Source organism: Ips typographus, linkage group LG15 (genome assembly GCF_016097725.1).
Source record: "Ips typographus isolate SLU linkage group LG15, UJ_Ityp_2.0, whole genome shotgun sequence".
NCBI lineage: Eukaryota > Metazoa > Arthropoda > Insecta > Coleoptera > Curculionidae > Ips > Ips typographus.
In genome coordinates this window covers 7555119-7575506 of record NC_138436.1, presented here as the reverse complement: position 1 = coordinate 7575506, position 20388 = coordinate 7555119, and the positions used below count along the sequence as shown (strand labels likewise).

The following is a 20388-nucleotide window of genomic DNA, read 5'->3' as shown; positions in this document are numbered from 1 at the left end:
TGAATTAACCGGAAAAATAGGAATTTTATCAGTCAACTGTCAAATGTCACTCCCAGCTTACGCGGGAGTGACGTACGTCCTTCAACTGTCAAATGTCAGTCCGGTGGCAATCTAACCCAACTTTAGGTGGGTGTAAACCAAAAACAGTGCGGGGGCCCCAAATTTAAGGTTTTTCCAGTGTTTTTGTGGTGTTTTGGGCCTTAAAAGCCTGGTGGGACAGTCCCGAGTGAGTTATGTGCCCCAAAAGTGCGGTTAAAGGCAAGGAAAATGGGGTGCAAGCCGTTTTGGTCGCTGACACCTTCGAGGGGGAGTTTGCCCCCCTTTCTGACGATCTACCGCCGGTAAGTGGCTTGTTTTGGCTTGTAAAACGCTTTCCACCCTCCTCTGGTGGTGTTTTAGCTTGTAGAACGCTTTCTACCCCCTCTGGGGGGGTTAACCGAGTGAAACGAGCTTTACAGTGACTACTTGAGAAAAAACACTATTTCAGCCTGGAAAAGTGTCACACAATGTATTTTAAGCTTAATTCAGTGAAAACTAGACTAAATTTGAGGTTAAGTGACTGTTTTTAAGCCCCTCTTCCTCGACTAACTTCAAAGACCACTTTACACCCTCGAGGAGCTGTTTTAGTGCTTTTCGAGGGTGGAAAAGTGTCAAATAGTGTACTTTAGGGTGTTTTGAGGTTAATTCAGTGAAAAAAAAACAAAATTTGAGGTTATGTGACTGTTTTTAGGCCCCTCTTCCTCGACTAACCTTAAAAACCATTTTACACCCTCGAGTAGCAGTTTTAGTGCTTTTTGAGGGTGGAAAAGTGTCACCCAGTGTATTTTAGGGTGTTTTGAGGTTAATTCAGTGAAAAAAAACACTAAAATTCTGGTGTTTTAGGTCTCATTTCTACGAAAAAACATGTAAACCTTTTTTGCCCTCGGAGAGGCTGTTTAAGTGTTTTTCGAAGGTGGAAATGTGTCACACAGTGTATTTTAGGGTGTTCTAAAGCTAATTCAGTGAAAACTAGACTAAATTTGAGGTTATGTGGCCATTTTTAGGCCCCTCTTCCTCGACTAACCTTAAAAACCACTTTACACTCTCGAGGAGCTGTTTTAGTGCTTTTTGAGGGTGGAAAAGTGTCCTATAGTGTATTTTAGGGTGTTTTAAGGTTAATTCAGTGAAAAAAACGCTAAAATTCTGGTGTTTTAGGCCTCATTTGCAAGAAAAAACATGTAAACCTTTTTTGCCCTCGGAGAGGCTGTTTAAGTGTTTTTCCCTGCTGGAACAGTGTTCCAGTCGGTGTTTTGGGGTGTTCCCTGCCTGATTTAGCAGGAAAAACACTAAATTTTGAATAAACAAGCCGGGAAAAGGGCTGAAAACACTGGAAAAGTGCGTGGAACACTTTGGGGGGCAAAAAAAAGCGGAAAAACTGGATTTTGCCTACCTGCCACAGCACCAACACTGTAAAACACTGGATTACGCACTAAAACACCCGAACACCGATCAAAAACACTAAATAAACACCAAAAATAAGTTATTGTTGTGGTTTGGGCGGTGGATTTGACGCTTGACAGCCCGCGCAGTGACAGATGACAGAAGAACTGTCAAAAAGGTTTTTTTTGGGGTTTTTTAGGGCTTCGCCCCCCTTGCAGCCACCCTTTTTACCCTCTTAGGGCTAGTTAGCCCCCCACTAACCCCCAGCTAACCTTAACAAGTGAATTAACCGGAAAAATAGGAATTTTATCAGTCAACTGTCAAATGTCACTCCCAGCTTACGCGGGAGTGACGTACGTCATTCAACTGTCAAATGTCAGTCCGGTGGCAATCTAACCCAACTTTAGGTGGGTGTAAACCAAAAACAGTGCAGGGGCCCCAAATTTAAGGTTTTTCCAGTGTTTTTGTGGTGTTTTGGGCCTTAAAAGCCTGGTGGGATAGTCCCGAGTGAGTTATGTGCCCCAAAAGTGCGGTTAAAGGCAACGAGAATGGGGTGCAAGCTGTTTTGGTCGCTGACACCTTCGAGGGGGAGTTTGCCCCCCTTTCCGACGATCTACCGCCGGTAAGTGGCTTGTTTTGGCTTGTAAAACGCTTTCTACCCCCTCTGGGGGGGTTTTGCCCCACTTGGGGGGGTTAACCGAGTGAAACGAGCTTTACAGTGACTACTCGAGTGGTTCGAAGCAATTTGGGGCTTTTTGGGGGGTTTGGCAGCGTTTCAGGGGGCTCCCACCCCCTGAAACCAGCTCAGTTTGCTTCCCAGATGGTTTTTCCCTCGAACCACTCAAATCGAGCTAATTTCATGAAAAAACCTGGTACGAGTAGAGGAGGGTTGATTCAAGGTGAAAATTACTGTAATGACAGCTGTCAATTGGTGCATTGACAGTCAAACTGACAGCTTACTGTCAAAAATTGACAGTTTAGTCAAAAAACCCCACTAAACTGCTCAGATTTTCTGCCATTCCTCGGAGAGTGTTTACAGCCCGCTGGAAGCAATTTTGACAGTTGTCACGTTAGTGACAGCTCGAGTGACGTTTCTGACAGGCCCTGACCATGTGACAGCTGTCAAAATTTCCATCCATCGAGCTGTAAATCGGATTGTACCTGTTTCAGTGTTTTGGGGGTTTCTAGTACTTTGACAGCTCGATGGGTGACATTTTGACAGCTGTCACTTCAATGACAGATTAATTGACGTTTCTGACAGATCCTCACCATGTGACAAGTGTCAAAATCCTTACTCATCGAGCTGTAACTCGGATCGTACCTGTTTCAGTGTTTTGGGGGTTTCTAGTACTTTGACCGCTCGTAACTCGGTTATTTTGACAGTTGGCGAGTTGATTTTTTTGACAGATTGTAGCTCTTTCACTCCTCTTGCGATCACTTTCTATAGGGTTTTTAGGAAAAATGTCAAATAACCGAGTTATTGACAGTTGAAAGGTGACTCTACAAAATTTGACATTTGTCACTTTGACAGCTTGTAACGCGGTTATTTTGACAGTTACTGGGTGGACAATTTAAAGAACTACAATTTGGTGAAAACTAGAGTGACGTAACTGTCAAAATGACAGAATTGCGGACTGTCAAAGTGAACCAAGTCGAGTGGCACCTAGTAAATGCAATGTTGTCTTTAATGTCAAATTTTGACGTTATTTTGACAGTTGGCGAGTTGGTTTTTTTGACAGATTGTAGCGCAGAGTGTTCCCTACAAACTGTCAACTGTCAAATTTGTGCGAGAAATGACAACTAACCGAGTTATGGCACGAAATTTGCCCGGATGCACTAGAACCTAACTATTTGTTCTGCTGTCACTTTGACAGCCGATAACTCGGTTATTTTGACAGTTGGCGAGTTGATTTTTTTGACAGATTGTAGCGCAGAGTGTTCTCTACAAACTGTCAACTGTCAAATTTGTGCGAGAAATGACAACTAACCGAGTTATGGCACGAAATTCGCTCGGATGCACTAGAACCTAACTATTTGTTCTACTGTCACTTTGACAGCCGATAACTCGGTTATTTTGACAGTTGGCGAGTTGGTTTTTTTTGACAAATTGTAGCCCAGAGTGTGGCCTAAAAATGACAGCTGTCAAAAGTGTCAAAAATTGTTATTTTGATATTGAAATTGTCAATATTGCCCGAAAGTGTCATTTTGAGATTTTAAACTGTCAAAAGCAGTAATTTTGACGTTTAAATTGTCCAAAAGTGTCATTTTTTGTATTGTAATCATCACAAACTTGTCATTTTAGGATTTAAACTGTCAAAAATTGTCATTTTGACATTTGAATTATTGAAATTGTTTGAAACTTTCAAAACTGTCATTGTGAAGCTTGAAACTGTCAAATGTGTCTAAAACTGTCATTTTTAAGGTTGAAACTGTCAAAAATATGTCACTTTAACATTGGAACTGTCAAAATAGTTGAAAATGTTATTTTTAACGTAGCATCTGTCAAAAATCTTTTCAGCTGTCATTTTTGTGTTTATACTGTCAAAATAACAATTTTGACAGTTGTCACATAAATGACAGTTTAGTGTGGTGTGACAGCTGTCAAAAATTGTTAATTTAACGTCAGAACTGGGACTGTTTTTTTTTTTCACGTTGTACCTGTCAAATCGGGTTGGAGCTGTCATTTTGACATTCAAACCGTCAAAATTAACTAAAACTGTCATTTTTTTATTAGTTCTGTCAAAATTGTTTAAGAATGTCATTTTCAAGCTGGGAGCTGTCAAAAATTAGTCATTTTGACATTTAAACTGTCAAAGTTGTCAAATACTGTCATTTTGACTTTTGTTCTGTCAAAAAAAATGTCAAAAAACTGTCATTTTTCTTGTTGCAGAACCTGTTTCCGGTGGTGAACAAGCCGCTGATCGATTACACGTTGGAATTTCTGTCGCTAGGTGGCGTCGAGGAGACGTTTCTCTTTTGTTGCAGTCACGTGACCGAAATCAAACGTCACATCAGGTGGGGGAACTGTCAAAATTACCTACAACTGTCATTTTAACGTCTAAACTGTCAAAATTTACTTTTAACTGTCTCTCTCTCAGTTGACAGCTGTCAAAAATTGTCTTCAACTGTCGCTTTGACATGTCGACTGTCAAAAATTGTCTATAACTGTCATTTTGACGTTTAAGCTGTCAAAAAAGTTTCAAACATCATTTTGACGTTTAGACTGTCAAAACTCCTGTCATAATGACTTGGCTGTCAAAAACTGGCTACACCTGTCATTTTTAAAGTTGAATCTGTCAAAAAATTACCTACAACTGTCATTTTGACATCTAAACTGTCGAAATTGACTTTTACCTGTCTCTTTCAGTTGACAACTGTCAAAACTGTCATTTTGACGTTCGAGTTGTCAAAATTGGTTTTTAACCTTGTCATTTTATGTCAAACCGTTTGACGCTGTCAAATTTTGTTGCAAATGTCATTTTGACGTTTATTCTGTCAAAAATTGACTTCAACTGTCATTCTGACGTTGGAGCTGTCAAAACTGTCATTTTGACGTTCAAGCTGTCAAAATTGTTTTCAACCAATAATTTTTAGTTGGCAACTGTCAAAATTGTATGGAACTGTCAAAAAAGTTGCAATCGTCATTTTGACGTTTAGACTGTCAAAAATTGTCTACAACTGTCATTATGACGTTGGAGCTGTCAAAACAGTCATTTTTGTAGTTAAATCTGTCAAAATTATGTTGAACTGTCATTTTGACGTTCAAGCTGTCAAAATTGGTTTTTACCTATCTCTCTCAGTTGGCAACTGTCATTTTGACGTTTAGACTGTCAAAAATGTCAAAATGGTTTTTTACCTGTCATTTTGACGTTCAAGCTGTCAAAATTGTTTTCATCCAATAATTTTCAGTTGGCAACTGTCAAAATTGTTTGGAACTGTCAAAAATGTTGCAAATGTCATTTTGACGTTTAGACTGTCAAAAATTGTCTACAACTGTCATTATGACTTTCGAACTGTCAAAACAGTCATTTTTGTAATCGAATCTGTCAAATTTATGTACAACTGTCATTTTGGTGTCTAAACTGTCAAAATTGACTTTTAACCGTCTCTCTCAGTTGTGACAGCTGTCAAAACTGTCAAAACAATTGTCCATTTTGACATTTGATCTGTCATTTTACTGTCAGAATTGTGTCATTTTTTTTCCAGTAAAAGTGTCAAAGAAACGGTCGGCTGGTCGGTGAATATGAAAGTGCACGTGATCGTTTCGGAAAGTTGTCGGTCCTTCGGCGATTGTTTGAGGGATTTGGACGCGAAAGGGCTGTTGAGGGGCGATTTCGTGCTTTGCGAGCCGGGCGTGCTGTCCAACGTGAATTTGCGGCCGCTTTTGAAAAAACACAGGTAAAATTAGACGACCGGAACGGTTTGGATGTGTTCGGTTGGTGTTAGGCGCCATTTTGAAAATTTCCGCCATTTTGGCTTGAGATAGCCCCGGCTTGATGGTACTCGTTTTCGACTAATTCGGGGTCAAGGAATCCATTTCCGCCGTCAAATTGACAGTAACTGTCACCCAGTTCGAGAAACTTGATTTTAGGAAGTTTTTTGCGAAAAACTGAGTTTCTGCGCAAGATACACGAAAATTAGTGTCACCAGTGAATTCCTCGTCCTCGATTTAGTGGAAAACGAGTACAAACTCGATTTTTTACGAAAATGTCAAAATGACGCTTTTGAGCGCCATTTTGCTAATTTCCGCCATTTTGACTTGAGATAACCCAGACTTGATGGTACTCGTTTTCGACTAATTCGGGGTCAGGGAATCCATTTCTGCAGTCAAATTGACAGTAACTGTCACCCAGTTAGAGAAACTTCATTTTAGGAAGTTTTTTGCGAAAAACTGAGTTTCTGCGCAAGATACCTGAAAATTAGTGTCACCACTGAATTCCTCGTCGTCGATTTAGTGGAAAACGAGTACAAACTCGATTTTTTACGAAAATGTCAAAATGACGCTTGTGGGCGCCATTTTGCTAATTTCCGCCATTTTGGCTTGAGATAGCCCAGGCTTGATGGTACTCGTTTTCGACTAATTCGGGGACGGGGAATCCATCCCCGCTGTCAGATTTGACGTATCTGTCACTCGGTTCGAGAAACTTCATTTTAGGAAGTTTTTTGTGAAAAACTGAGTTTCTGCGCAAGATACAAGAAAATTAGTGGCACCACTGAATTCCTCGTCCTCGATTTAGTGGAAAACGAGTACAAACTCGATTTTTTACGAAAATGTCAAAATGACGCTTGTGGGCGCCATTTTGCTAATTTCCGCCATTTTGGCTTGAGATAACCCAAGCTTGATGGTACTCGTTTTCGACTAATTCGGGGTCAGGGAATCCATTTCTGCAGTCAAATTGACAGTAACTGTCACCCAGTTCGAGAAACTTCATTTTAGGAAGTTTTTTGCGAAAAACTGAGTTTCTGCGCAAGATACACGAAAATTAGTGTCACCAGTGAATTCCTCGTCCTCGATTTAGTGGAAAACGAGTACAAACTCGATTTTTTACGAAAATGTCAAAATGACGCTTTTGAGCGCCATTTTGCTAATTTCCGCCATTTTGGCTTGAGATAGCCCAGGCTTGATGGTACTCGTTTTCGACTAATTCGGGGACGGGGAATCCATCCCCGCTGTCAGATTTGACGTATCTGTCACTCAGTTCGAGAAACTTTATTTTTGGATTTTTTGTGTGAAAAACTGAGTTTCTGCGCAAGATACACGAAAATTAGCGTCACCACTGAATTCCTCGTCCTCGATTTAGTGGAAAACGAGTACAAAATCGATTTTTTACGAAAATGTCAAAATGACGCTTGTGGGCGCCATTTTGCTAATTTCCGCCATTTTGGCTTGAGATAGCCCAGGCTTGATGGTACTCGTTTTCGACTAATTCGGGGTCAGGGAATCCATTTCTGCAGTCAGTTTGACAGTATCTGTCACCCAGTTCGCGAAACTTTAATTTCTCCGAAAAAAACACATCCAAACCGCGTGCGCGGCGCATTCACCAATCTGACAACGTTACAGTGACGTATGTCAGACGGACCGGGGCGCCGCCATGACCCTGATTTACCAGGAAACTGCTCTGGGCCATCGCAGTTTGTGTCCAGACGACCAAATTCTGATCGCCACTAATCAAGCCAATCGAGTGTTGTTTCACAAGAAAATCGCTACAAATTCCGGAAGAAAAATGGATTTTCCTTTGGTAAGATTTTCTCTAAAAAAATGTTTTTTGGAAAAAAAAAAAAAAAAAAAAAAAAATGAAAAAAATAATAATTTGAAAATTTATTAAAAAAATGATTTTTGGAAAAAAAAAATTTAAAAAAAAAAAAATAATTTGAAAATTTATTAAAAAATGTTTTTTGGAAAAAAAAATTTGAAAAAAAAAATAATTTGAAAATTTATTAAAAAAATGTTTTTTGGAAAAAAAAAAAAAAAAAAGGAAAAAAAAGAATTGAAAAAAAAATTTGAAAAAAAAAATAATTTAAAAATTTATAAAAAAAAAGTTTTTTGGAACAAAAAAAAAATGAAAAAAAAAAGAATTGAAAAAAAAATTTGAAAAAAAAAATAATTTGAAAATTTATTAAAAAAATGTTTTTTGGAAAAAAAAAAAAAAAAAAAGGAAAAAAAAGAATTGAAAAAAAAATTTGAAAAAAAAAATAATTTAAAAATTTATTAAAAAAATGTTTTTTGGAACAAAAAAAAAATGAAAAAAAAAAGAATTGAAAAAAAAATTTGAAAAAAAAAATAATTTGAAAATTTATTGAAAAAATTTTTTTTGGAAAAAAAAAAATTTAATTTTTTTTTATAAATTGAATTTTTCCTTCCCAACACGCTGGCGCAATCCGTTTTTTTCTAACTCGTACCGTTTTAGAGATATTTCATGTCTACAACAAAAAAAAAAATAAAATAAAAAAAAAAAAAATAAAAAGTTAAAAAAAATTGAAATTTTTTTTTATAAATTCAATTTTTCCTCCCCAACACGCTGGTGCAATCCGTTTTTTGCTATCTCCTACCGTTTTCGAGACATTTCATGTCTACAACGAAAAAAAAAAAAAAAATTGAAAAAAAATAAAATAAAATAAAAAAATAAAAAAAAATTAAAAAATTTTTTATAAATTGAATTTTTCCTCCCCAACACGCTGGCGCAATCCGTTTTTTGCTATCTCCTACCGTTTTCGAGACATTTCATGTCTACAACGAAAAAAAAAAAAAAATTGAAAAAAAATAAAATAAAATAAAAAAATAAAAAAAAATTAAAAAATTTTTTATAAATTGAATTTTTCCTCCCCAACACGCTGGCGCAATCCGTTTTTTTCTAACTCGTACCGTTTTAGAGATATTTCATGTCTACAACAAAAAAAAAAAAAAAATAAATAAAATAAAAAAAAAAAAAAATTGAAATTTTTTTTTATAAATTCAATTTTTCCTCCCCAACACGCTGGTGCAATCCGTTTTTTGCTATCTCCTACCGTTTTCGAGATATTTCAAGTTTACAACAAAAAAAAAAAAAAAAAAAAAAAAAAAATAATAAAAAAAAAAAAAAAAAAAAATTGAATTTTTTTTTCATAAATTTAATTTTTCCTTCCCTACACGCTGGCGCAATTCGTTTTTTTCTAACTCGCACCGTTTTCGAGATATTTCATGTCTACAACGAAAAAAAAAAAAAAAAATTGAAAAAAAATAAAATAAAATAAAAAAATAAAAAAATTTTTAAATTTTTTTTATAAATTGAATTTTTCCTCCCCAACACGCTGGCGCAATCCGTTTTTTTCTAACTCGTACCGTTTTCGAGATATTTCATGTCTACAAAAAAAAAAAAAAAAAAAAAATTGAAAAAAAAAAAAATAAATAAATTTTTTATAAATTGAATTTTTCCTTCCCAACACGCTGGCGCAATCCGTTTTTTGTTATCTCCTACCGTTTTCGAGATATTCCATGTCGACAGGAAATCTTCTTGGACCATCCGTCGGTGTCGTTACGTCACAACTTGAAGGACAGCAACGTTGCCGTTTGTTCGTCTGCGGTGTTGCCGCTCTTCTCCGACAATTTCGACTTTCAGACCAAAGACGACTTTGTCCGTTGCCTGCTGATGAACGAGGAGATTATGGGCAGCACCGTTTACTGTCACATTTTGACAGGCGACAGCTACGGTGGCGCCATCCACAATTGGCGCACTTACCAGTCGATCAGGTTTGTGTTTTTTCTGGTAAAAAGTGTAGACTAAGTGTGGTTTTTGCAGCGTGGAACTGAAAAATCGTTGGATTCACCCGTTGGAACCGTCCAGTAAACGGTAAGTGGTTTTTGGCGGCCATTTTGTATTTTTCTCGTCACCGGTAAGGGTTAGCGGAAAAGCGATGGTGGAAATGGATTCCTTGACCCCGAATTAGTCGAAAACGAGTACCATGAAGCCTGGGCTATCTCAAGCCAAAATGGCGGAATTTGCAAAATGGCGCCCAATGGCGCCATTTTGATTTTTTTTTAAAAAGTCGAGTTTATACTCGTTTTCTACTAATTCGGGGACGGGGAATTTAGTGGTTACGTTCATTTTTGCATAACTCTCTTCCTAACCGAGATTTTTATGAATAGTTAAGTTTCTCGAACTGAGTGAGAGATACGGACAAACTGATTGCGGAAATGGATTCCTTGACCCCGAATTAGTCGAAAACGAGTACAAACACGGCCCATCTATCTCAAGCCAAAATGGCGGAATTTGCAAAATGGCGCCCAGTGGCGCCATTTTGATTTTTTTCGAAAAAGTCGAGTTTGTACTAGTTTTCTACTAATTCGGGGACGGGGAATTCAGTGGTTACGTTCATTTTTGCGTAACTCTTTTCCCAAGCCTGGATTTTTATGAAAAGTCAAGTTTCTCGAACTGTGTGGCAGATACGGACAAACTGATTGCAGAAATGGATTCCTTGACCCCGAATTAGTCGAAAACGAGTACAAACACGACCCCTCTATCTCAAGCCAAAATGGCGGAATTTGCAAAATGGCGCCCAGTGGCGCCATTTTGATTTTTTTTAAAACCGTCGAGTTTATACTTGTTTTCTACTAATTCGGGGACGGGGAAATCAGTGGTGCAATGTGAAAGTAGCATTTGAAAAAAGTGGCTCAGAAAACCAAAATGTCTCGGAAGACCAACTAACGTAAAAGAGCTCAGAAACTAAAAAATAACTAAAAAATTGTCAAAATGGCTCAAAAGACACCACAAAAATGACTTGAAGGAGTTTTAGCAACTGAAAAAAAGTGTTTTTTGTTAAAATGGCTCAGAAAACTTGAAAATCTTCTGGAAAAGTAGCTCAGAAGTCTAGAAAGGGTCAGGAGACTAAAAAATTACTCAGAAGACAAAAATAACTCTTAAAGAAGTTTTACAAACTAAAAAGAGAGTTATCATTTGTTTAAATGACTCAGAAGCAAGAAATTAGCTCAGAAGACAAAAAAAAAAGGACTCAGAAGACAGAAATTACATAAGAACGGTTTAGAAACTAAAAAATTGTCAAAATGACTGAGAAAGCACAAAAAAATAGCTCAGAAAACCAAAAATGACTCAGAAGACGTAAATAACTAAAACAAGCTTTAAAAACCGAAAAAACACTGTCATTTGTTAAAATGGCTCAGAAAACCTTGAAATCTTCTGGAAAAGTCTTAAAAGGACTCAGAAGACAAAAATAACCTAAAAAAAGTTTACCAAAGTAAAAGAAAACTCATTCGTTTAAATGGCTCAGAAGACTAAAAAAAAAAATCATCTGGAAAAGTAGCTCAGAAGACCAAAAAAAGACTCAGAAAACAGGAATTATTAAAGAAAATTTTAGAACCCGAAAACAGAGTGTCATTTTATAAAAAAATAACTCAGAAGACTTAAAAAATATTTAGTAAGTATCTGAGAAGACCAACTAAAGACTCAGAAGACAGAAATTACGTAATGAAGCTGCAAAAACTAAAAAAATGTCAAAATGGCTCAGAAGACACGAAAAGCAATCTCAGGAGACAAAAACAACTAAAGTAGTTTTAGAAACTGAAAAAGGACTGTCATTTGTTAAAATTACTCAGAAGACTAAAAAAAAATAGCTCAGAAAACCAAAAATGACTCAGAAGACATAAATAACTAAAACAAGCTTTAAAAACTGAAAAAAGACTGTCATTTGTTAAAATGGATCAGAAAACTTTAAAATCTTCTCAAGAAGCCTTAAAAGGACTCAGAAGACTAAAAATTACTCAGAAGACAAAAATAACTTTAAAAAGCTTACCAAACAAAATAAGGGTTTATTATTTGTTTAAATGACTCAGAAGACTAAAAAAATCCATCTGGAAAGGTAGCTCAGAAGACCAACCAAAGACTCAGTAGACAGAAATTACATAAAGAAGCTTAGAAACTAAAAAAAAATGTCAAAATGACTCAGAAGACAAACCCAACTAAAGAAATTTTAAAAATTTTTAGAAAAAACTCAGAAGACTTTAAAATCATGTGGAAAAATAGCTCAGAAGACCGAGAAAGGACTCAGAAGGCAAAAATTACATAAAGAAGCTTTAGAAACTAATAAATTGTCAAAATGACTCACAAGACACAGAAAAGAAAACTCAGAAGACAAAAGAACTAAAAAAGTTTTAGAAGCTCAAAAATGAGGGTCATTTGTTAAAATAACTCAGAAGGCTTAAAAAAATAGCTCAGAAGACCAAAAAAGGACTCAGAAGACAGAAATAACTTAGAAAACCGAAAAAATACTGTTTTTTTGCTAAAATGGCTCAAAATACTTAGAAATCACTTAAAAAATAGCTCAGAAGACCAAAAAGGACTCAGGAATCCAAAATTACTTTTAAAAAACTCTCAGAAGTGTATAATCTGGTTAGACTCAGAATTTTGAAAGAATGTCTTTGTGGCTCAGACGGCCGATAATAATTTGCTCAGAAGCTCAGAAATCTAAAATTTGTGATTCAGATGAAAATTTGTGAAAATGATCAATTTCAAAAGTTTCCAAAAAAATGTCTCAGAAATTGCTGGCTCAAAACGTCTGAATACCACCTTCAGGATCAGACATTTTTGTCAGATCAGAAATTCTAAAATAGATCTCAGAAGTTCAGATAGAATACGAAATGTGTGTCTCAGACCTGCAACAATTTTTGGAATTATGCCTTAGAAGCTCAGAAATGTAGTAAACAAAGATGGTCGAGTGCTCAGAAGACGTCAGACCAAGTTTCTCGAACTGAGTGACAGCTACGTCAAATCTGACAGCTGGAATGGATTGCCTGACCTCGAATTAGTCGAAAACGAGTACCATCAAGCCTGGGCTATCTCGAGCCAAAATGGCGGAAAATGCAAAATGGCCTCCAGCGGCGCCATTTTGATTTTTTTCCAAAAAGTCGAGTTTGTACTGGTTTTCTACTAATTCGAGGACGGGGAATTCAGTGGTTACGTTCATTTTTGCGTAACTCTCTTCCTAACCGAGATTTTTATGAAAAGTTAAGTTTCTCGAACTGAGTGAGAGATACGGACAAACAGACTTTGGAAATGGATTCCTTGACCCCGAATTAGTCGAAAACGAGTACCATCAAGCCTAGTCTAATTTGATCCAAAATGGCGGAAATTGCAAAATGGCGTCCGGCGGCGCCATTTTGATTTTTTTCTAAAAAGTCGAGTTTGTACTCGTTTTCTACTAATTCGGGGACGGGGAATTCAGTGGTTACGTTCATTTTTGCGTAACTCTTTTCCTAACCGAGATTTTTATGAAAAGTTAAGTTTCTCGAACTGAGTGACAGATACGGACAAACAGACTGCGGAAATGGATTCCTTGACCCCGAATTAGTCGAAAACGAGTACCATCAAGCCTAGTCTAATTTGATCCAAAATGGCGGAAATTGCAAAATGGCGTCCGGCGGCGCCATTTTGATTTTTTTCAAAAAAGTCGAGTTTGTACTCGTTTTCTACTAATTCGGGGACGGGGAATTCAGCGGTTACGTTCATTTTTGCGTAACTCTTTTCCTAACCGAGATTTTTACGAAAAGTCAAGTTTCTCGAACTGTGTGGCAGATACGGACAAACTGATTGCGGAAATGGATTCCCTGACCCCAAATTAGTCGAAAACGAGTACAAACACGGCCCCTCTATCTCAAGCCAAAATGGCGGAATTTACAAAATGGCGCCTACAACCGCAATTTTGATTTTTTTCTAAAAAACCGAGTTTGTACTCGTTTCCGACTAAACCGAGGACGCTCGTCACCGTGCTGCCGTCACTTTTTCATTTCGACCTGTCAAAATGACGTTTTCTCTTACAGAAACCGGTTTGTCGACGACGACTCGGCCGTGTCGACGTCCGCGCAATTAAGCGCGACAACGTCACTGCGCCGAAGCGTGGTCGGATCGCGCGTGACTGTGGGCGCACGCGTCACCCTGCACGACGCTTTCGTCATGGATGACGTCACGATCGAGGATGACGTCGTCGTGACGTTGAGCGTCATCGGACCGGGATGTCGCGTCCAAAAGGGCGCCAAAATCACCGGCGGCTCGATTCTGGGCAAGGACGTGGTTGTCGATGCCGGTTTGCTGATCGACAACGCTTTGGTTCAGTCGCTTCCTGGTAAGTTTTTTTTTTTTTTTTTTTTTTTCTTGGAACTCGAGCTGGGTGACAATTGGGTAAATTCCGACAGCGAAATTGAAATCGGCGACCCCAAATTAGTCGAAAACGAGTGGTCACTCGGGGGGTCTAAGTTGAAAAATAACAAAGTTATTTTTAGTTTCAGGTGGCGCTGCCTGCGTTTCAAAGCCTGACAACTCGGTTATTTTTCAAGTTAACTCCCCCGAGTTTGTACTCGTTTTCGACTAACTTGGGGTCGGGGAATCCATTTCTGCTGTCAAATTTCCAAAAAAAAAAAATTTAGAAAAAAATTCAAAAATTTTAGAAAAAAATTATTTTTTTTTTATCTTCTGGGAAGAGTTTTTCCTTCCAAACACGCTGGTGCAATCCGTTTTTTGATATCACTTTCCGTTCGCGAGTTATTCCACTTATGATAACTCTCCATTACAATGGAGAGTATCAAAAGTGCTATAACTCGGTTGTTTTTCAAGTTGGAAGGCTGAAATTTTTAGGGTGGCAACATTTAGTCGATACTCAAGTCCACGCCAAATTTCCGGCAAATCAGGTCACGCGGTCGCGAAATAGGTGGCAAAAACTCGAGCTGGGTGACAGTTGGGTAAATTCCGACAGCGGAATTGAAATCGGCGACCCCAAATTACTCGAAAACGAGTGGTCACTCGGGGGGTCTAAGTTGAAAAATAACAAAGTTATTTTTAGTTTCAGGTGGCGCTGCCTGCGTTTCAAAGCCTGACAACTCGGTTATTTTTCAAGTTAACTCCCCCGAGTTTGTACTCGTTTTCGACTAACTCGGGGTCGGGGAATCCATTTCTGCTGTCAAATTTCAAAAAAAAAAAAAATTAAAAAAAAAAATTTAAGAAAAACGCACTTTCAGGCGACGACGTCGACAAACTGGGCGCGCGCGCGTACCGCTTGCGCGCAAGCGACGAGGACGAGGCGCCGAGCGTGCGCACGTCACTTCTACTCTCGCACGAGGCCACGATGACGTCAGACTGCGACAGCGACGACGCGTTTAGCGCGACGGACGACGAATTGTCGCACACGCAGTCGCCGCCCCCCGACGACACGAAACGTAACTAAATTTTTGATTTTTTTGCTGTCAAATGTCACTTTTTCCACCGATTTTTGACAGTTTTTTTCGCCGAAGTGATTGACAGTTTGACGCGCGGCTACGAAGACAAATTGCTGTGCGACAATCTCATTTTGGAAATCAACTCGTCCCGCTACGCTTACAACGTTGCCGTCAAAGAGGTAGAGTTTTTCATTTTTTTTTTTGTCTAATCTAATTTTTTTTTTTTTTTTTTTTCTTTTTTTTTTGTCTAACCTGACTTTTTTTTTTTCATTTTTTTTTTTTGTCTACCCTGACTTTTTTTTTTTTCATTTTTTTTTTTGTCTTACCTGACTTTTTTTTTTTTCATTTGTTTTTTTTTTTCTAACCTGACTTTTTTTTTTTCATTTTTTTTTTGTCTAACCTGATTTTATTTTTTTTTTCTTTTTTTTTTTGTAACCCGACTTTTTTTTCTAACCTGACTTATTTTTTTTTTTTTTTTTTTTGTCTAACCTGATTTTTTTTTTTTTCTGTTTTTTTTTTGTCTAATCTAATTTTTCTTTTTTTTTTTTTCTAACCTGACTTATTTTTTTTTTTTCATTTTTTTTTGTCTACCCTGCCTTTTTTTTTTAATTTTTTTTTTTTTGTCTAACCTGACGTCCAGAGCCGCCATTTTAAAATTTTTGGAAAAAATTGAGTTTGTACTCGTTTCCTACTAAATCGAGGACAAGGAATTCAGTGGTAACATTCATTTTTGCGTAACTTTTTTTTAAACCAATTTTTTTAAGAAAAATAAGGTTTCTCGAACTGGATGACAGATACGTCAAATCTGACAACAGAAATGGATTCCCCGACCCCGAATTAGTCGAAAACGAGTACCATCAAGCCTGGACTATCTCAAGTCAAAATGGCGGAAATCGCAAAATGGCGTCCAGAGCCGCCATTTTAAAATTTTTGGAGAAAATTGAATTTGTACTCGTTTTCTACTAAATCGAGGACAAGGAATTCAGTGGTAACATTCATTTTTGCGTACCTTTTTTCAAAACCAAAATTTTTAGGATAAATGAGGTTTCTAACTTTAGATTTCTGAGCAAATTTTAAAATTTCTGAGCTACTAACCAAATTCTTTTCAGAAATTTTGAAATTGGTCATTTTTAATCGTCTGAGTCAACAACTGTAGATTTCTGAGCAAATTTTAAAATTTCTGAGCTTCTGAGACATTCTTTTCAGAATTTTTGAAATTGGTCATTTTTAATCGTCTGAGTCAACAACTGTAAATTTCTGAGCAAATTTTAAAATTTCTGAGCTTCTGAGACATTCTCTTCAGAATTTTTGAAAATGGTTATTTTTAAACGTCTGAGTCGTTAACTGTAGATTTCTGAGCAAATTTTAAAATTTCTGAGCTTCTGAGACATTATTTTCAGAATTTTTGAAATTGGTCATTTTTAATCGTCTGAGTCATCACATGTAAATTTCTGAGCAAATTTTAAAATTTCTGAGCTTCTGAGACATTTTTTTCAGAATTTTTGAAAATGGTCATTTTTAATCGTCCTGAGTCATCACATGTAAATTTCTGAGCAAATTTTAAAATTTATGAGCTTCTGAGACATTCTTTTCAGAATTTTTGAAAATGGTCATTTTTAATCGTCCTGAGTCATCACATGTAAATTTCTGAGCAAATTTTAAAATTTCTGAGCTTCTGAGACATTCTTTTCAGAATTTTTGAAATTAGTCATTTTTAATCGTCTGAGTCAGCAACTGTAAATTTCTGAGCAAATTTTAAAATTTCTGAGCTTCTGAGACATTTTTTTCAGAATTTTTGAAAATGGTTATTTTTAAACGTCTGAGTCGTTCTGTAGATTTCTGAGCAAATTTTAAAATTTCTGAGGCATTATTTTCAGAATATGGCCATTTTTAAACGGTTGAGTCATCAACTGTAGGTTTCTGAGCAAATTTAAAATTTCTGAGCTTCTGAGACATGGTCAGAAGTTCTGAGTCTAACCAGATTATACACTTTTCAGATTTTTATAATTTACGTTCTCTACACTTCTGAGAGTTTTATAAATTAGATTTTCTCTTCTGAGTTCTTTTTTTGGGAGCTCTGAGCTTCTGAGCTGTTTTTCTATATGACTTTTGAGTCTTCTGAGTCATTGTAACAATTGACAGTCCTTTTTCACAGTTTCCAAAACTCCTTTAAGTTTATTCCGTCTTCAGGGTCCTTTTTTGGTCTTCTGAGCTATTTTCCAGTTTATTTTTAAATCTTCTGAGTCATTTTCACAATTGACAGTATTTTTTCAGATTTTAAAACTTCTTTAAGTTATTTATCTCTTCTGAGTCTTTCTCGGTCTTCTGAGCTATTATTTTTCAGATTTTTCAGAGTCTTAATTTAAAACTTCTTTTAGTTGTTACTGTCTTCTGAGTATTTTTTGGTCTTCTGAGCTATTTTTAGAGTTTATTTTTAAATCTTCTGAGACATTTTAAAAATTGACAGCTTTTTTCATATTTTAAAACGTCTTTAAGTTATTTCTGTTTTCTGAGCCTTCTGAGCCATTTTCTAGATAATTTCAAAGTCTTCTGAGTCATTTTAGCAATTGACAGTCTTTTGCAGATTTTAAAACTTTCTTACGTAATTTCTATCTTCTGAGTCTTTTTTTTTTAGTCTTCTGAGTTATTTTCCCGCCATTTTTAAATCTTCTGAGTCATTTTAGTAATTGACAGTCTTTTTTCACATTTTAAAACTTTTTTCAGTAATTCCTGTCTTCTGAGTCCCTTTCTGATCTCCTGAGCTATTTTCCAGTTCATTTTTTTAATTTTCTTTACTAAAAGACAGTCTTTTTTAGTTTCCAGAACTTCTTTAAGTTATTTCTGTCTTCTGAGTCATTTTCACAATTTTTATTTAATTCTGAAGCATTTTTACGTTTTTCGAGACATTTCCATTCCGTTTCCATTCTTCTGAGTCGTTGTACGCCATTTGCAATTTCCGCCATTTTGGCTTAAGATAAAAGGGTCGTGTTTGTACTCGTTTTCGACTAATTCGGGGTCAGGGAATCCATTTTTGCAGTCAGTTTGACAGTAGCTGTCATCCAGTTCGAGAAACTTGCCATAAATCAACTGGGTGAGGAGTTAGAGGAAAATTAACCCCACCACTCGATTCCCCATCCTCGATTTAGTCGAAAACGAGTACAAACTCGATTTTTTTGGAAAAGTCAAAATGGCGGCTCAGACGCCATTTTGTAAATTTCGCCATTTTGGTTTAAGATAGAGGGGCCGTGTTTGTACTCGTTTTCGACTAATTTGGGGTCAGGGAATCCAATTTTGACGTCAGTTTGACAGTAGCTGTCATCCAGTTCGAGAAACTTGCCATAAATCAACTGGGTGAGGAGTTAGAGGAAAATTAACCCCACCATCGGATTCCCCGTCCTCGATTTAGTCGAAAACGAGTACAAACTCGATTTTTTCGGAAAAATTCAAAATGGCGCTTGTGGACGCCATTTGCATTTTCCGCCATTTTGGCTTGTGATAGACCAGGCTTGATGGTACTCGTTTTCGACTAATTCGGGGTCAGGGAATCCATTTCCAAAGTCAATTTTTTGGTAACTGTCACCCAGTTCGAGAAAATTCAAAATGGCTACTTTTTGCGAGTAAATCAAAAAAGTAACCGTGCCACTGGATCGGGCGTCCCCAAATTAGTCAAAAATCACCTCTCGCTCGTTTCGTTCCAAGCGATATTAAGAAAGTTACAAATGACATTTGACTTTTTTGACAGCTGACAGATCAAAAACGGCGTCAAATTGACCCACATTGATGGTACTCGTTTTCGACTAACTCGAGGACGGGGAATCGGTTGCAACTGTCAGATTGACAGTAACTGTCACCCAGTTCGAGAAACTGCCAATTTCGGGGTTGTTTGTGGAGATATCGTAAAAGTGACTTGACCACCAGATTGGACACCCCCGAATTAGTCTAAAACCACTCCACAAACGTTTTTTTTCCGGTAAAATTTGCAAAAGTTGCGTAAAATGCAATTCTGTCATTTTGACAGCGAATAACGTCAAAACCCTTCCGATTTCGCTAGGCTTGATGGTACTCGTTTTCGACTAATTCGGGGTCGGGGAATCCATTTCCAAAGTCAATTTTTTGGTAACTGTCACCCAGTTCGAGAAACTTCAAAATGGCTACTTTTTGCGAGTAAATCAAAAAAGTAACCGTGCCACTGGATCAGGCGTCCCCAAATTAGTCAAGTCTGGTTAGACAAAAAAAAATAAGATCAGATTAGACTAAAAAAAAAAAAAAAAAAAAAAAAAAAATCAAGTTAAACAAAAAAAAAATGAAACTAACCCGACTTTTTTTTTTTTCATTTTTTTTTTTTTTTTGACTTTTTTCAGGTTAATTTCAACGTGATTAAGGCGATTTTGGTGTTGTCGCGCAGCCTGCCAGAGGGCGCGCGCTACTTTGCCGACTACGCCAAGTTGCTCAATTATTTCGCGCCCGTTTTGCGCAACTACGTGAAAAATCGCGCCGCCATGTTGGACTGTCTTCAGGCTTTCGAGGTAAGCGAAATAATGGCGCAAACCGTTTTCTCTTACCTCTTACCGTTCCCGAGATATTCCATGTCTACAAAAAAAAAAAAAAAAAAAAAAAAAAAATTTTGGATTTTCTGGAAGAATTTGTCCTTCCCCTCAGACTGGTGAAATCCGTTTTCCGTTACCTCTTACCGTTCCCGAGTTATTCCATGTCTACAAAAAAAAAAAAAAAAAAAAAAAAAAAAAAATTTTTCGATTTTCTGGAAGAATTTGTCCTTCCCCTCAAACTGGTGCAATCCGTTTCCCGCTAACTCTCACCGTTCCCGAGATAATCAACGTCAAAAAAAAATCAGTTTGGCACGTTGATTTTTCCAGGAATGCGCCGAATCGGACGCCATTTTAAACCCAAAATGGTCGCTGTTCACGCTCAAGTATTTCTACGAGAAGGACTATGTGAACGAGGACGCCATCTTGCAGTGGTTCGCCAACGTCGACGACGATTCGCGTTTGTTTCACGAAGTGAAACCGTTCGTCGAGTGGCTGCGCGAGGCCGAGGAGGAGGAGTCCACCGAATCGGACGAATAAAAAATTTTTTTTTTTTTTTTTTTTTTTTTTCGGAAATTTGACAGCAGAAATGGATTCCCCGACCCCGAGTTAGTCGAAAACGAGTACAAACTCGGGGGGGTTAACTTGAAAAATAACCGAGTTGTCAGGCTTTGAAACGCAGGCAGCGCCACCTGAAACTAAAAATAACTTTGTTATTTTTCTACTTAG

At 37.1% G+C, this 20388-nt stretch overlaps 1 protein-coding gene and 1 long non-coding RNA gene across 3 annotated transcripts; one reads left to right on the top strand and one right to left on the bottom strand.

The window, feature by feature from the left end:
- The first annotated feature begins 97 nt into the window (after window positions 1–97).
- Window positions 98–20215, top strand: LOC145738442 (translation initiation factor eIF2B subunit epsilon-like). Of its 2 annotated transcripts, none has more exons than XM_081993268.1 (11): window positions 98–341; window positions 4310–4434; window positions 5626–5817; window positions 7481–7658; window positions 9402–9646; window positions 9696–9746; window positions 13727–14028; window positions 14918–15115; window positions 15176–15294; window positions 19477–19641; window positions 19990–20215. In XM_081993268.1, the coding sequence occupies exons 1-11, from the start codon at window positions 234–236 to the stop codon at window positions 20197–20199; spliced, it is 1893 nt and encodes a 630-aa protein (XP_081849394.1). In that variant the 5' UTR covers window positions 98–233; the 3' UTR covers window positions 20200–20215. The 2 variants fall into 2 exon arrangements, with proteins under 2 accessions (XP_081849394.1, XP_081849393.1); XM_081993267.1 differs by lacking the exon at window positions 98–341 and adding an exon at window positions 1799–2041.
- Window positions 9110–9511, bottom strand: LOC145738458 (uncharacterized). The gene is made up of 2 exons (XR_014180759.1): window positions 9375–9511; window positions 9110–9259 (listed from the first exon to the last, which is right to left on the bottom strand). It is a non-coding gene; the product is annotated as an uncharacterized LOC145738458 (long non-coding RNA).
- Window positions 20216–20388: the final 173 nt, after the last annotated feature.

Bases quoted from the DNA above. Each gene is read 5' to 3' on its own strand.
- LOC145738442 (XM_081993268.1), top strand. From the start codon at position 234: ATGTGCCCCAAAAGTGCGGTTAAAGGCAAGGAAAATGGGGTGCAAGCC. The intron at 342-4,309 runs GTAAGTGGCTTG...TTCTTGTTGCAG, and splicing joins TTTCTGACGATCTACCGCCG to AACCTGTTTCCGGTGGTGAA. The intron at 5,818-7,480 runs GTAAAATTAGAC...ACAACGTTACAG, and splicing joins CCGCTTTTGAAAAAACACAG to TGACGTATGTCAGACGGACC.